Raw genomic sequence first — 11,949 nt, forward strand, 5'->3', positions numbered from 1 at the left:
GTAGCATTGTTAAGTGACTTGACATGACTATCTTTGTCCTTTTTGGTCGAACTCAATTAGTATGAGTTCGCCCTTTGCTTTTGCATACTTCCTTTCATTTGGAGGAAGTTGGATCATCGGATCATCACTGTGAGTATCCGTTCTTGTCCTGTGTATGTATGGCACAGACACGGTCACCACGGATGTTGGGATCGGGATTGTGATTGTAATTGATGAAAGCCGAGGCAGGATGCACAAGCACACAGTTATCATCATCCTCGGAGTTTAGTAGTTTGTCAAGGTAAGTTGAGGTAGTTGATGGCATAGCACGGCACTCCGGCATCGGATGGATGGATGGATATAAACCCTGTAGGTTATACTAAACCGATTAGGTAGTCAGCCCCGTGTGAGGTGGCTGTAGGGTTGACTGTCTGGTTTTTTTCGTTCTGGATTATGCTTTTCATTCAAGATTTGAAATTTAATCAATATGTAAGTTGTCTGGAACGTAGATTCAGGCACCGGGTTCAGGTAGGAGCTGTGGTGTACATGTTACGTTATGTTTGATTAGTTATGTTGACTGTAACTATTCCATTGGGTTAGTAGTAGCAAGTGAAGACACATGTGCTTACTGCTTACTGCTTACTGACCTGCATACGGAGAATATATAACAATGCTCAATATAGTATCTCCCCCGCGGGGAACTGTGGCCAGACTATTCTCTAATTTATTTTACTACTAGGTACTAAACGGAGTACTCCATTCCAGCCGAGCAAGGGCAGGGCAGTAAGTAAGTACGGAGTAGGGTAGCGGGTGTGAGATCCTTCCCTGACGCACAGACCTCGTGTATATTAAGCCGAGGAGTAGAACTACTAACGTAACTACGAAGTACTCCGTGGTAGTGATTCATCAGTTGAGGGATTATTATGACAGGAGTAGTGCTTATCAATCTTTATGAGTAGTACTAGTATTTAGTACTGTGTGATTGAGTTATGAGTGTAGTTGAAAATAAACTAATGTAAGTTCTACATGTGCGGGGACTAATAGCACTATGTGTATACCCACTATACATTCAAAGTATCTACAAAGTAGTTACAGAGTCAACGGTGCATACCTTCCGAGGAACTAATTACTCGCTTCTTTGCTAGAACCCAGGCTAACCATCGGGGACCAGAGTGATCATCCTTCGGGGTTCAATCGACTAGGAAATCGATCGTCCTCGGGTTCTGCATGTTTTGCCGTGTGGGAACATGTCTGTGCCGAGGGATACTGACACTTAACTGTTCGTAGTACTAGTAGCGGAATATGTGATTGGGTTCGGCAAGTGGTTCATTGCATGCTTAGTATCGCTTGGTTTGATGATTTTGGGGGTGGTTCTCGAATATAAATGAAGAATAATGGATGATTTTCCCAATAAATCTGACATTGGCAGTAGCTGCTTACTAGGTAGGTAATGTATCACTTATTATCTGGTATAAGATCTCTTACTAGTAAATACTATAGTGTATATGAAGGACATTCTACTAACCCTACCTGGAAATCGACCCATAGGCTCATACTAGTAATCAATATAGCCGGGTCCTAATTATTCCATGCCACAGCAGATATATATAGTCACTTAGACACTGTATTGTTTATCCAAACTACTATCGTCTCATCTCACGATTGTAGGACAAGCCATCAAAATACCTAATATAGTCTCACACCAACCAATCAAAATCGCAATCCAAGCATCACGGTAACAATCAAGGCACATGCACGAATCCAAGCTTCTTTCAGTACAACTGAACCACCCGGACTCATGGATAAGTGACCTTAATAGCTGTCCTGCGGATCAGCAGTATTATAACAAGCAATCTTCTCCAACTGATCATTGAAAGTAATGTTATAAAGACTGTTCAGCCCAGGAGAGTCGACAATATATGGATCTTGAATCGACCATGATACTCTCACATTCCCAAACTTGTTTATGTTAGCCACATTGCATGATAGCAGCCGTACTTCGCGGGGGATTTCCGACTCTGTCTCCTTCGTGATACATGCCTTCGCAGAGGGTAACCTGCATACATACGGTTATCATTATGGTATGGATTTATCGGATATAGTATTAGTAGCTTGGGGGTCTGTGCCATGGCAATCGGCAGCAAACCGAGTAGAGAGACGATAGCCTGAGCGAGGCATATGACAAATTTGAGAGGCTTAGAATGTTGAATTCATAACAATATGAACAAGCTTGTTGTTCTACTAACAAAACAGTGGAATGCTCCTGACCGTTGTGTAACATGCCTCCTACTTGTCGCTTCAGCTGCGCCCTGATATGCTTCTTTACAGTGTAGATATATACTACCAGTAGACGGAGTCGAGATTGTGATAGTGTTTTCATACTATAGAACTAACTCAGCAAGATGTGGCATTGGGATGCATCGGATGACCTTCAGTGGTATTCGACAACTAATGCCTCCAAATCATTACTTCAAGCATGTCAGATCCAAGTTCATTCGCTATGATACATCGTAACCCCTACACAGTACTTGAAAGCACATCGCAACCACCACTGTCCTCCATCTCCAGTAAATTTAACTTCCAGTACAGATTGTTGCATCGTCTGCCCCAGGCATTGTCGGCCTTGAATCAATTACGCGTCATGAAGTGGCAATGAAAGATAACAAAGAAAATAGAGTGATATAAAGAAATGGGGATATGTGTATAGACCATCCATCCTACATTACCATGCGTTGACGTCGAAGTTTTCCTGCACGGGTTAGCAAGGTAATAAAACCATTGACTCAATAGGTTGGTCTTACCTCGGAAAAGTAGGTTGTAACCACAGTCCGGTCCGAGAACTTCCTGCCCGCAAGCGCCTTCAGAGCATTCGTCGTCGATTCCACGGTGTCGAACTTGACAAAGATCTTGCCCACTCCTGGCGACTGTCGGCTGCCGCCTGTCGGACGGGGTACCTTCAGCTCAACTACAGTGCCGTACTTGGAGCATTCGTCGCGTACGTCATCGCAGATTTCTAACCAATTAGTCAAACGCTTCTTCCATGCATCAGGCAAGCTTACCTTCGTAATCCTCAGGGTCCATCAACTCCTCCGGTGTCACCATGTTGAGCAACTGCAACACGCGGCTGGTCTCCAGGTCCTGGGACGTCGTCTTCGCGAACATCGACATCGCGTTGACGCCCATGTCGAGGCCGGCAGCTTGTGTCATTCCGATACTGGCGCGCACAACCTTGAGGTGTCTATCGCCCAGCTCCATTCCATTGAGACCTTCCACCGCAATGGTTGTTGCTGAGGGGTCGGCATACTCGCAGAACGCAATGCCCTGTTCATGTCAGTACACTTCCTCGAGCCATTTGATAAGTACCTACCCTAGACTCCTCCGTAGAACTGTCCTTCACCAAAACAAACGACTTGAGCTCTCCAAAAGACTTGAGAAGCATCGTCACAGGCTCTTCGGGGATGTAGTGGGGAATGTTGGACACGCAAATCTTGTTGGGAGAGTCAGGAACCTCATTCAACAACACGCCTTCCTGGTATTCCTGCTCTGCTCCGCCAGGGACAATGTAATCCTTGGGTCGCCGCACTTCCAGGCCCTGAGCGGCACCATTAGCGGCCCCGTTGCCAGCAGCTTCGTGCTCCTCCATCGCTATGCCGTCGAACGCAAGCGCAACTGTAGCGTCATTGGGCGACTTGAATTCGAGCAGGGCGAACGAGTGGTCCTGGGCCACCTGGGCCGAAATGCAAGGATCCACGCTCTCGATGACGTTGAGGCCATTGAGCTGGACGTTGAAGAAGGCCAAAAGGGTCTCGCCGGTGACAGTCTGGGGAATGTTGTAGACAAAAAGACGCTTGGCCTGGCGAGAGTTGGAAGGCTTGAGGGTAGATGTGTCCGCGTTGCCGCCGGCGGGCTGGTTCATGAAAGCTTGAAGGCGGCTGGGGTCCATCGGCTGCTGTCGGGGGGCTCCAGGGAGAGGGAACATGCCTGCAAAGTAACTACATTAGACCATATAGATAACAACGAAACATCAATCTCACCTGACAGCTTCGCCTGCTCGGCAGTAACATTCTCGTAGCCCGGAGGTTTGATATCCCACTGCGTCAAGCGACGTTTCCGATCCAGAACCGACACGATATCTGTGAGATCGGGTGTAGCCTCCCTCTTTCGAGGAGGTGACGCACTCCGTCTGCGCTCCCCTCGCTCTCCACGGTCGCGATCTCCACGTCCACCACGCTCTGCACGCTCTCCACGCTCACGCTCGCGGTCTCCCCTGCCTTCCCGTCGGGGTCTATCCTCGAACAGATCTCTGTCTCCCCTTTCGCGGCGGGAGGGTCTATCTTCGTATTCTCTGCGTCGGCGATCACCGCGATCACCACGGTCACCGCGATCCCGATCCCATTCCCGGTCGTCTCTGCGGCTAGAATAACGGTCCTCGCGTTCTCTGGCGCGGTAGTCACGGCTGGACGAATACGAATCTACCTCATATTCGCGTCGGGAGCTTCTGGAACTGTAGTGGGGGGATCTCGAACGTCTTCTCTCTCCTCTCTCTGCTCTGTCGCCGCCGCGCTCGCGACGCTCTTCGCGCTATCGTTCACTTCAGTTAGCTCCGGGCAGATACACCCTTGTGTGATTTTCACTCACGTAGTAGTCCCTAGGGCGACCAGAATCTGTGAAATAGTTATCAGCCACTATACGCAGCAGTAAGTGATATGGTGAAGATAAAGCTCACCTCTGGACGTGTACGTATCGCCGTTCATTCTGAAAGCTCCGGCAATATTTCTTTGGCTCTTATTTTCCCGTTTCACGTGGCGAAAGGGATGGACAGCGAATGATTATCGGAGAGAGATCCAACACGATCAGACACTCCGAAAGGCAAGCTCGATGGCACCGAAGGATGGAAGCAGGGTGATCGGGGAGAAAGTAAGAGCTGCGCTGGAGGGAAAACTCGCAGGTGACGATCGGCGACACTCCCGTCCGACTTGGTTAGCGCCTCTGGTCTGCGGAGTCCTGACCGCCTGCTGTGTCGGCCAATCTTCCTGGCAGAATCAACTTTATCGCGATTATCGTCGCCTTTCACATTCGCCTTCCTCAGCGACGGGCAGGTAATTGCTCAATTCACTACAATCATGACTGTCGGCGCCTTTTCAGAATGGCGCAAGTTGCCCGTGAGTCTCAATGAACTCTGCATCAATACCACCCTTCGCTGTGGTCAATCTTTCCGGTAACTAAAACCGCAAGTACCCTCCTCGTCTTCCCCGACGTTCAGTCTAACAAGGTCTCCATATCATCTACAGATGGCACAATGTCCCCGACACAGACGAATGGCGCTGCGTCCTCCACGGCCGTCTTCTTTCTTTAAAACAAGACCCAACCCACCTCTACTACCGAACCTACCGCACCACCCAATCCCCCAAACCCAAAAACAATGACGACGACACCACCCTCTCCCTCTTGACCCATTACTTCAACCTCTCCGCCAACCTCACCTCCCTCTACACCGAATGGTCCGCCCAAGACCCCAACTTCCGCAAAAAAGCCCCCCAATTCACCGGCATCCGCATCCTGCGCCAAGACGCCTGGGAAGCCCTGATCTCCTTCATCTGCAGCAGCAACAACAACATTGCGCGCATCTCGCAGATGGTCGAGAAGCTCTGCCTTAACTACGGGCCCTTCATTGCATCTATCAATGGTCGCGCTTACCACGGTTTCCCGGCGCCGGATGCCCTCACCGCTACCGACGTGGAGGGTAAGCTGCGCGGCTTGGGGTTCGGATACCGCGCCAAGTATATCTATCAGACGGCGGTGATGGTGGCCAAGGAGCGGGAGGCCGGGTGGTTGGATTCGCTATGTAACCCGGAGTGTCCGGCTTGGAGGGTGGAAGCTGCGCCGGCGGGTGAGATGAAACCCGAGGGGAGAGAGGGGTATCGCGAGGCACATGAGAAATTGCTTGAGTTGCAGGGGGTTGGGCCTAAGGTTGCGGATTGTGTGTGCTTGATGGGGTTGGGATGGGGAGAGGCGGTTCCGGTTGATACGCATGGTTAGTTATCTCGGTTGCTCCGTTTGTCATGTCATGGCTGGATTGCTAATGGTGTGTGGTTTAGTCTGGCAGATCGCGCAGAGAGACTACAAGTTCGGAAAGGGGGGGAATAAGTCCTTGACGAAGGTTACTTATGATGCTGTGGGAAACCACTTCCGCAAGCTCTGGGGCAAAGAAGCGGGGTGGGCGCATAGTGTGTTGTTCACGGCGGATCTGAGGACATTCTCGGATCGGTTGGCTGCGACTACGTCGAAGAAGGTGGATGTGAAGGTAGAGAAGGATGATGAGGAGGGTGTCGAGGTGGAGACAAAGGTCACTACAGCTATAGCTGTACCAAGTAAGAGACCTGCAGATGATGAGGGAGTGAAGGTCGAGAAAGAAGAAGATGATGAGACCAAGGAAAAGGAGAAGCTGAACACCATCGTGCAAGCTTCGCAAACAACGACAACAAGGAGGATGTCGAAGCGACTCCGGAAGAAATAATTATACCCTGTATAAGTATATTACCTTTTTATGTTTTAATCATATTTTAGACCTATGCCTCATCACCATATCACTTGCTATCCCCGTGCTTAGATACCAATAACATAATAAGACCCCTCCCCCAAAATCCTGATCTCATTATACATACTACGTATGTCTTAAACCCACCCCAGTCAAACGAGACAATATCAACCAAGTCCTCCTCAAGGCAACAGTACTAGTATCTACAGTACGTAGTATCAAACCTCATTGTCTCAAAACAACTCACATATACCCCTCACCAATAGTAACCGAACGAACCCATCAGGATCATCAAGCAACACCACCCGAACCGGATTCTTGCTTTATGTGGATTAGGTAGGAAGGTAACTGCTACGTACTGCTACTAGTTATGTACTGTACTATTTCCCAGGGCTACTGTCTCCGGGTTACTCCTTTGGGATAACCGACAAGGCCAGCCGGGGTTTATTATATGTACTAGATAGGTATGTATTGCGGTGGTGTCGGTGTCTATCCCGTATCGGGAAATCTAATTAGTATTTTGTTTTGGATGCGGAGTAACAGTAAGGTAGTTATTAGTACACCATGTAGAAGGAAGTTACAAAGTAATTTTCATGAGAGAGTTTGACTTAAAAGTAGGGTAAGGTAGGGTAGGATCATCCCGCTCACCCGAAAGCAACCAGCATTCATCAACTTGGCCTACCGAGCAAAAGTAAAGTAGATAGGCTAAAAGTGTGCAGAATCAAATTAATATCGCACCTGCTGCAGAATTACCAAGGTATCAGTATTGTTCATTATCCAGTAAGGCAAGTAGGCCAACTAGTCGTTCTACCAAGCTACACTAAGCCAACAACCTACTCCACAAGGCCAGCGAATCAATCCCCTTGACACAGGTAACCAAGCCAGCTACTAGCCTTAGCCGGTCGGAAGACTTTCCTGCACGCCGGGTATAATCGGTGATATTTCTTTACCTGGTATTTAGATCGTGACGATATCAACAAGAGCAATGCAATTTCTACTGTGTAGGATGGAGTACGAGTAGGTAGATCAATGAGTAGGGTTTGCGGTGAGAATCGGGATGGTCGGAAGGGTGTGGGAGTGTGTGTGCCTGTTCCACACCTTTCACTTGTGTATCTATCTGCAAGTTGATGGGCGGAGGAGGAAGAGGGGAAAAAGTGGGTTCAGGGCCGCAACGCAACCAAGGAACAAGACGAAGATCGTTCACGATGATGACGATGGATGTCTGAACTTTGAATCAAGAGCAAAAAAAGAAGAGGGTCGCGGGGCAAATTGGTGGTCGGTTAACCTTCCGCGGCGGCCATGGCGATCATCATCAACAGACTTGAAGGTGTTGCCGATAATGTGTGCAGAAATTCAGAAGCAGAGAGTCCACATCTGCTAGGCTGCTAGCATGATGAGTTGATGAAGGGGGGATGTGGATGGCTGGGATGGTCGCTTGTTTTCGATCTCCAGTTTTCGAGGGGTATGAAGCTCCAATGATGTGGTGTGATGGAGAGGGAGAGCTACTGCGAAGAGGAAAGTGAGTTGACTCCATCAGGAGGCGGGAAGCTGAACGGCGGCACGTGCATCCCGATGTTGCAGCTGCCAGAAGTGGAAGGTGCAGGCAACTCTGCCGAGTGCTTGACGGCGAATCGATTCCCAGGCGCAAATTTCGAGGCTCAGGGCCCTCGGCCTCTTTCTTAGCTGCTTTTCTTCTGCTGCCCACTTCTGCGCTCGAGCTTCTTCCCGTCTTCTTACTCCTAGGCTCACTGCGCCTTATGGGCCAGAGGGGTCATATTGTCTCGATGGCTACTCAGTACTAACCGCCAACATGTGGCATGGAAACAAACTCATGATACAAGAAGGAAAGCACAGATCCACGATCGAAAAGAAGTGATGGTAGTGAGAGGCACCTCGTTCTTGCCTTCTCCTGGCATTAGCATTCATGCAGATTCTGGGTACAACGGTATGGGTTCAAAGCACAAAACACATTGGTATCATTCAAAATCAACAGGCTGATTCTCAAAACAGATGCACATATATGCAACCCATTCCGGGTTGGCCTGCCCGGAACAAGCTGAAAAGCTTTTCGGGTCCTAGGCGGCGGTCGACGTAGCAGGTCCGTATATTTACAAGTCCCGCTGGCGTAGACTTGACTCGGTCCACTTGAGTGGACGGCGATGGCGAGAATCGCGAGGCCCGAAGCAAGTATGTCTATGGGTGCTCATAACTCGGTGAAACGAAAGTTCTTTGAGACGAGCACCAATCAAGGCATTTTGCCTTCGAGGCTTCATGGGACGCTCGCATTCGCAGAATCCTCGTTCCAGCCCCATTCTCTGAGCAACTGATTCACACGGTACTCGGTTGCCCAGCCGAGTTCCGTCTCGATTCCGTGAAGCAAAGCAAGGACCGTCCGCCGTTCTCCGGGTTCCGTCAGGCACTGACCACTAACAAACAGCGGCTGGAGGGAATTGATGCGGACCGCGCCGGTTGGACAAGCCAGCGCAATCCCCACAATTTCTCGGCTGTGAAATCGAATATCACTCTCGATTGAGCGATATGAATTAAGTCTATCAGCAATGGTGCTCCTTCTGCTGGTGGACTCATGCGGCTTATTTATGAGAAGAAGGATACGAGCCATATGGTAATGCTGCATCGCCGAGGAGCACAGAGGTAGGCTATACCATACCTCGGACAGCGAGCCAGCGTCAAACTTCGGGTTGTCCCTGTTTTGAGGTAATTTGGAAAGCTCAACCCGGGCACAAGGCTGGAATGTCTCAGGAAGTCCATTATACCAGGCATCGAGTTCAGCTTCCAGGCGGTACCATCGCTCCAGCAATACCTGCTGTGAAAGGCCCAGAGGACCCGCCCCTATCGATCCAGGGTGGCCCAACTGGACATTATCACCGGCGTTGATAAAGTTAACAATCTTTGAGAGAATCCAAACTAAGCCATTCGAAACAAGATCTTCCTTGATGGGTTCTTCATCGTCTGGATAGCCCATCGCGGTCGCATTACTGGAGCGTACAAAGCCCATGTTGTCGATCTGGAGACCCGCCTCAGTCCACAAGACCAGATCGTCGGTGTTTAACCTTGTCTGGCTCTCATTGATGACTATCGAACCCAGTTAGCACCTTGAAGGGAGGTTATTACAAGTCATGTATGCACTCACAGGCAGCTAGGTAGTCTTGTCGTGCAAAGTTCCAGAAGGTCGCCTTTCTCGCCTTCGAGAGCCCCGAGACCTTGGTTTGCTGCAACGCTGTTCCCCCGGGGGAATGGCGCTGTTCGACTGGCATCATTCCCACCTCCGCTACATCCAACAAAGACTTCACGCCGCTCAGATGGCGATTCCACGCCGGACCTGTGGCATCTAAAAATTCATATACAGATAGTATAGCTGTGGCGGCAAGGATTTCATCCGAATGGACCCCCTTGGAGAACCGACTGTCCGAGTAACGTCGCCTGCGTTTGCGAGGGTTTTCTTGATCTTCGCACAGCTCAGCAGCCTGCCACTGTCCAAACGCCTCTGGGGTACTCAGCGGTGGAGGCCCTTTATCAGGCTGCAGTTCTTTCATTAGGAGTTGAATGGCCTTTTCATAATACTTGGCGCCAGACCAGGACCAATCTACGTTGTTGGCGAGATGCCTAGTATACACACCCCCGGTCGACACTTGTGTTCCTTTTATGCGGCCTAGTTGCTTCGCAGCATACGCACAGGCGGCGTATTTCAGCAAAGGATTTCGGAGAGCCCTGACCGGGACAGACGATGCGAAATAGGTTCCTAAATCGAACAAATCCATCCTATCATCCATCCAATTAACGATGTCCAGCCGGGTGGTGGTGGTTCAGTGACCTACCAAAGTCCTGGTGCCTCTGAAAAATGTCTCAAGAGATATGCAACCTCGTGGTCTGTTTCTGCTGGCGCATCCGACTTCGACTCGGCAGACGTGGTTCGCGGCAGTGCTGGCCTGGCGGTCAATGATGAGCTCCTACGCTCGGGTGGGTGCTGAAGATTGGGATCCACAGGTGGTGACCGTGATTGTGAAGGATTAAGAAGGAAGTTGATATTATTATTATGGGTATTGGTGGAGGATATCGAGAGAGAAGGAGAGATTTGGGGTGCGATGACGCCGCGCACCTGGCTTGGAGTGTCTGAGGATGCTGTAGATGGGACATTATTAAAGGGTACGCTGTGGTCTGTTGATGGGATGGACTGTTGGTCAATGCTCAAGGGAGGATAAGAAAGGCGATCGTTGGCTGCCACTGTGGAAAGAGTCTCTAAGCCATGGGTTTCGCCGTCAGTGGACGACGTGCGCTGGGCACTCCAGGCACGCGCATGAGAGTTCGCGGCCAGAATGGCAGCTTCGGACTCTCCCAGTGCAGCTTCAAAGTCCTCCGCATAGGGATCCGAGTTATCGACGAAGATGACTACAGGTTAAGGCAGAGCACCTGTCAGCCCAACGGGACTCTCAGCGAGGATGTTCGGCGGGTCCATACCATGTTTGGGGATGTCGAGCCAGACACTGTCCTTGTCAAAGGTATTCTTATACGAGTAGAAGCCCTTCAGCGTGCCACGTCCGGTGGAGGCATCGCTCAGATCCTTGTTCATCGAGGCATTTTGCTGATGGCGAAAGACGATCCCCTCGCTGGGGCGACAGACCCTGCCGCCTTTACGACACTGCGAGCATTCGGGTTTCTGCTCGTCACCTAGACCCAGCAGCTTTTCTTAATATCTGTAACTTTCTGCCCAGCGCAGGGATGATAAGCAAGGTTGTAGACCTACATTTAAGTTTCCGGGTACGACACGTCAGGCTGCGGAGGGTGTGGCAGAGGGCCAAACAGTCAGTGTCTGGATGATATGACAGAAGCAGAAGGACAAGGTGATTGTTGCTAGGAGGTTCGGGGGGCGGGTGTTCCCGATCTCCCAACATATGACATGGGGAGGGAGTAGTAGTGATGTCTGGATCTTGGACGTACCAGCCTGTGCGGGATCGCATACCGGTAGGGACCGCTGGCAGGTGAGCTGCAGCATCCGAAAGAGCTCAGTGGGGAACCGACAACAACACAGCTCTTGGGGAGGGAAGGATATGAGTGAGTGAGTGAGAGAGAGAGGTGTGAGCAAAGGCGAGGTCAGCCAGCGAGACTGGCCCGAAAGCGCCCTAAAGGTCGACTAGGCCCGACAACCGAGGCGGAGAGCGATTATCTGGGGAGAAAAAGAGAAGAGAGGGAAGGGCGCGAGTGAGAAAGAGACGAAGGGAGGCCGAAGGAGGCTGAACGGGAGACGATCGCAAGGCAACACAAAAGAGGCGCAAAAAGGAGAAGCGCAGAAAAAGGACGGCTACGAAGCTCACTGCATCGGCTTATTCTGCCCTTTCTCTTCTTCTTTCTTTCTTTCCCTTTTTTTCCCATGGACCAACAGAGCGGGACGGGGGAAAGAGAAAAGCAAGCAAGTA

General features: G+C 50.3%; 3 protein-coding genes across 3 annotated transcripts; 1 reads left to right on the forward strand and 2 right to left on the reverse strand.

Annotated features, from left to right (window-relative positions):
* Positions 1-2,341: 2,341 nt before the first annotated feature.
* On the reverse strand, positions 2,342-4,912 carry BO85DRAFT_444356 (splicing factor u2af large subunit). Its single transcript, XM_025658999.1, has 7 exons — positions 4,706-4,912; positions 4,618-4,643; positions 4,014-4,560; positions 3,347-3,960; positions 3,039-3,300; positions 2,781-2,992; positions 2,342-2,728 (listed from the first exon to the last, which is right to left on the reverse strand). The coding sequence occupies exons 1-7, from the start codon at positions 4,731-4,733 to the stop codon at positions 2,702-2,704; spliced, it is 1,716 nt and encodes a 571-aa protein (XP_025520940.1). The 5' UTR covers positions 4,734-4,912; the 3' UTR covers positions 2,342-2,701.
* A 172-nt stretch (positions 4,913-5,084) lies between these two features.
* On the forward strand, positions 5,085-6,591 carry BO85DRAFT_410551 (8-oxoguanine glycosylase OGG1). The gene is made up of 3 exons (XM_025657485.1): positions 5,085-5,197; positions 5,271-6,013; positions 6,078-6,591. The coding sequence occupies exons 1-3, from the start codon at positions 5,103-5,105 to the stop codon at positions 6,494-6,496; spliced, it is 1,257 nt and encodes a 418-aa protein (XP_025520941.1). The 5' UTR covers positions 5,085-5,102; the 3' UTR covers positions 6,497-6,591.
* Positions 6,592-8,699: 2,108 nt separating this feature from the next.
* Positions 8,700-11,482, reverse strand: BO85DRAFT_15151 (uncharacterized protein). Its single transcript, XM_025654149.1, has 5 exons — positions 11,474-11,482; positions 10,994-11,308; positions 10,354-10,924; positions 9,669-10,297; positions 8,700-9,610 (listed from the first exon to the last, which is right to left on the reverse strand). The coding sequence occupies exons 2-5, from the start codon at positions 11,103-11,105 to the stop codon at positions 8,787-8,789; spliced, it is 2,136 nt and encodes a 711-aa protein (XP_025520942.1). The 5' UTR covers positions 11,106-11,308; positions 11,474-11,482; the 3' UTR covers positions 8,700-8,786.
* Positions 11,483-11,949: the final 467 nt, after the last annotated feature.

Source organism: Aspergillus piperis (assembly GCF_003184755.1).
Source record: "Aspergillus piperis CBS 112811 unplaced genomic scaffold BO85scaffold_1, whole genome shotgun sequence".
NCBI classification, from domain to species: domain Eukaryota; kingdom Fungi; phylum Ascomycota; class Eurotiomycetes; order Eurotiales; family Aspergillaceae; genus Aspergillus; species Aspergillus piperis.

Coding starts and splice junctions, on each gene's coding strand:
- BO85DRAFT_444356 (XM_025658999.1), bottom strand. CDS start 4,733: ATGAACGGCGATACGTACACGTCCAGAG. Junction 3,961..4,013: donor CGAGCAGGCGAAGCTGTCAG/GTGAGATTGATG, acceptor GTTACTTTGCAG/GCATGTTCCCTCTCCCTGGA. Junction 3,301..3,346: donor GTTCTACGGAGGAGTCTAGG/GTAGGTACTTAT, acceptor TGACATGAACAG/GGCATTGCGTTCTGCGAGTA.
- BO85DRAFT_410551 (XM_025657485.1), top strand. CDS start 5,103: ATGACTGTCGGCGCCTTTTCAGAATGGCGCAAGTTGCCCGTGAGTCTC. Junction 5,198..5,270: donor CGCTGTGGTCAATCTTTCCG/GTAACTAAAACC, acceptor TATCATCTACAG/ATGGCACAATGTCCCCGACA. Junction 6,014..6,077: donor GGTTCCGGTTGATACGCATG/GTTAGTTATCTC, acceptor TGTGTGGTTTAG/TCTGGCAGATCGCGCAGAGA.
- BO85DRAFT_15151 (XM_025654149.1), bottom strand. CDS start 11,105: ATGAACAAGGATCTGAGCGATGCCTCCACCGGACGTGGCACGCTGAAG. Junction 10,298..10,353: donor TCAGAGGCACCAGGACTTTG/GTAGGTCACTGA, acceptor GATGGATGATAG/GATGGATTTGTTCGATTTAG. Junction 9,611..9,668: donor ACAAGACTACCTAGCTGCCT/GTGAGTGCATAC, acceptor TGGGTTCGATAG/TCATCAATGAGAGCCAGACA.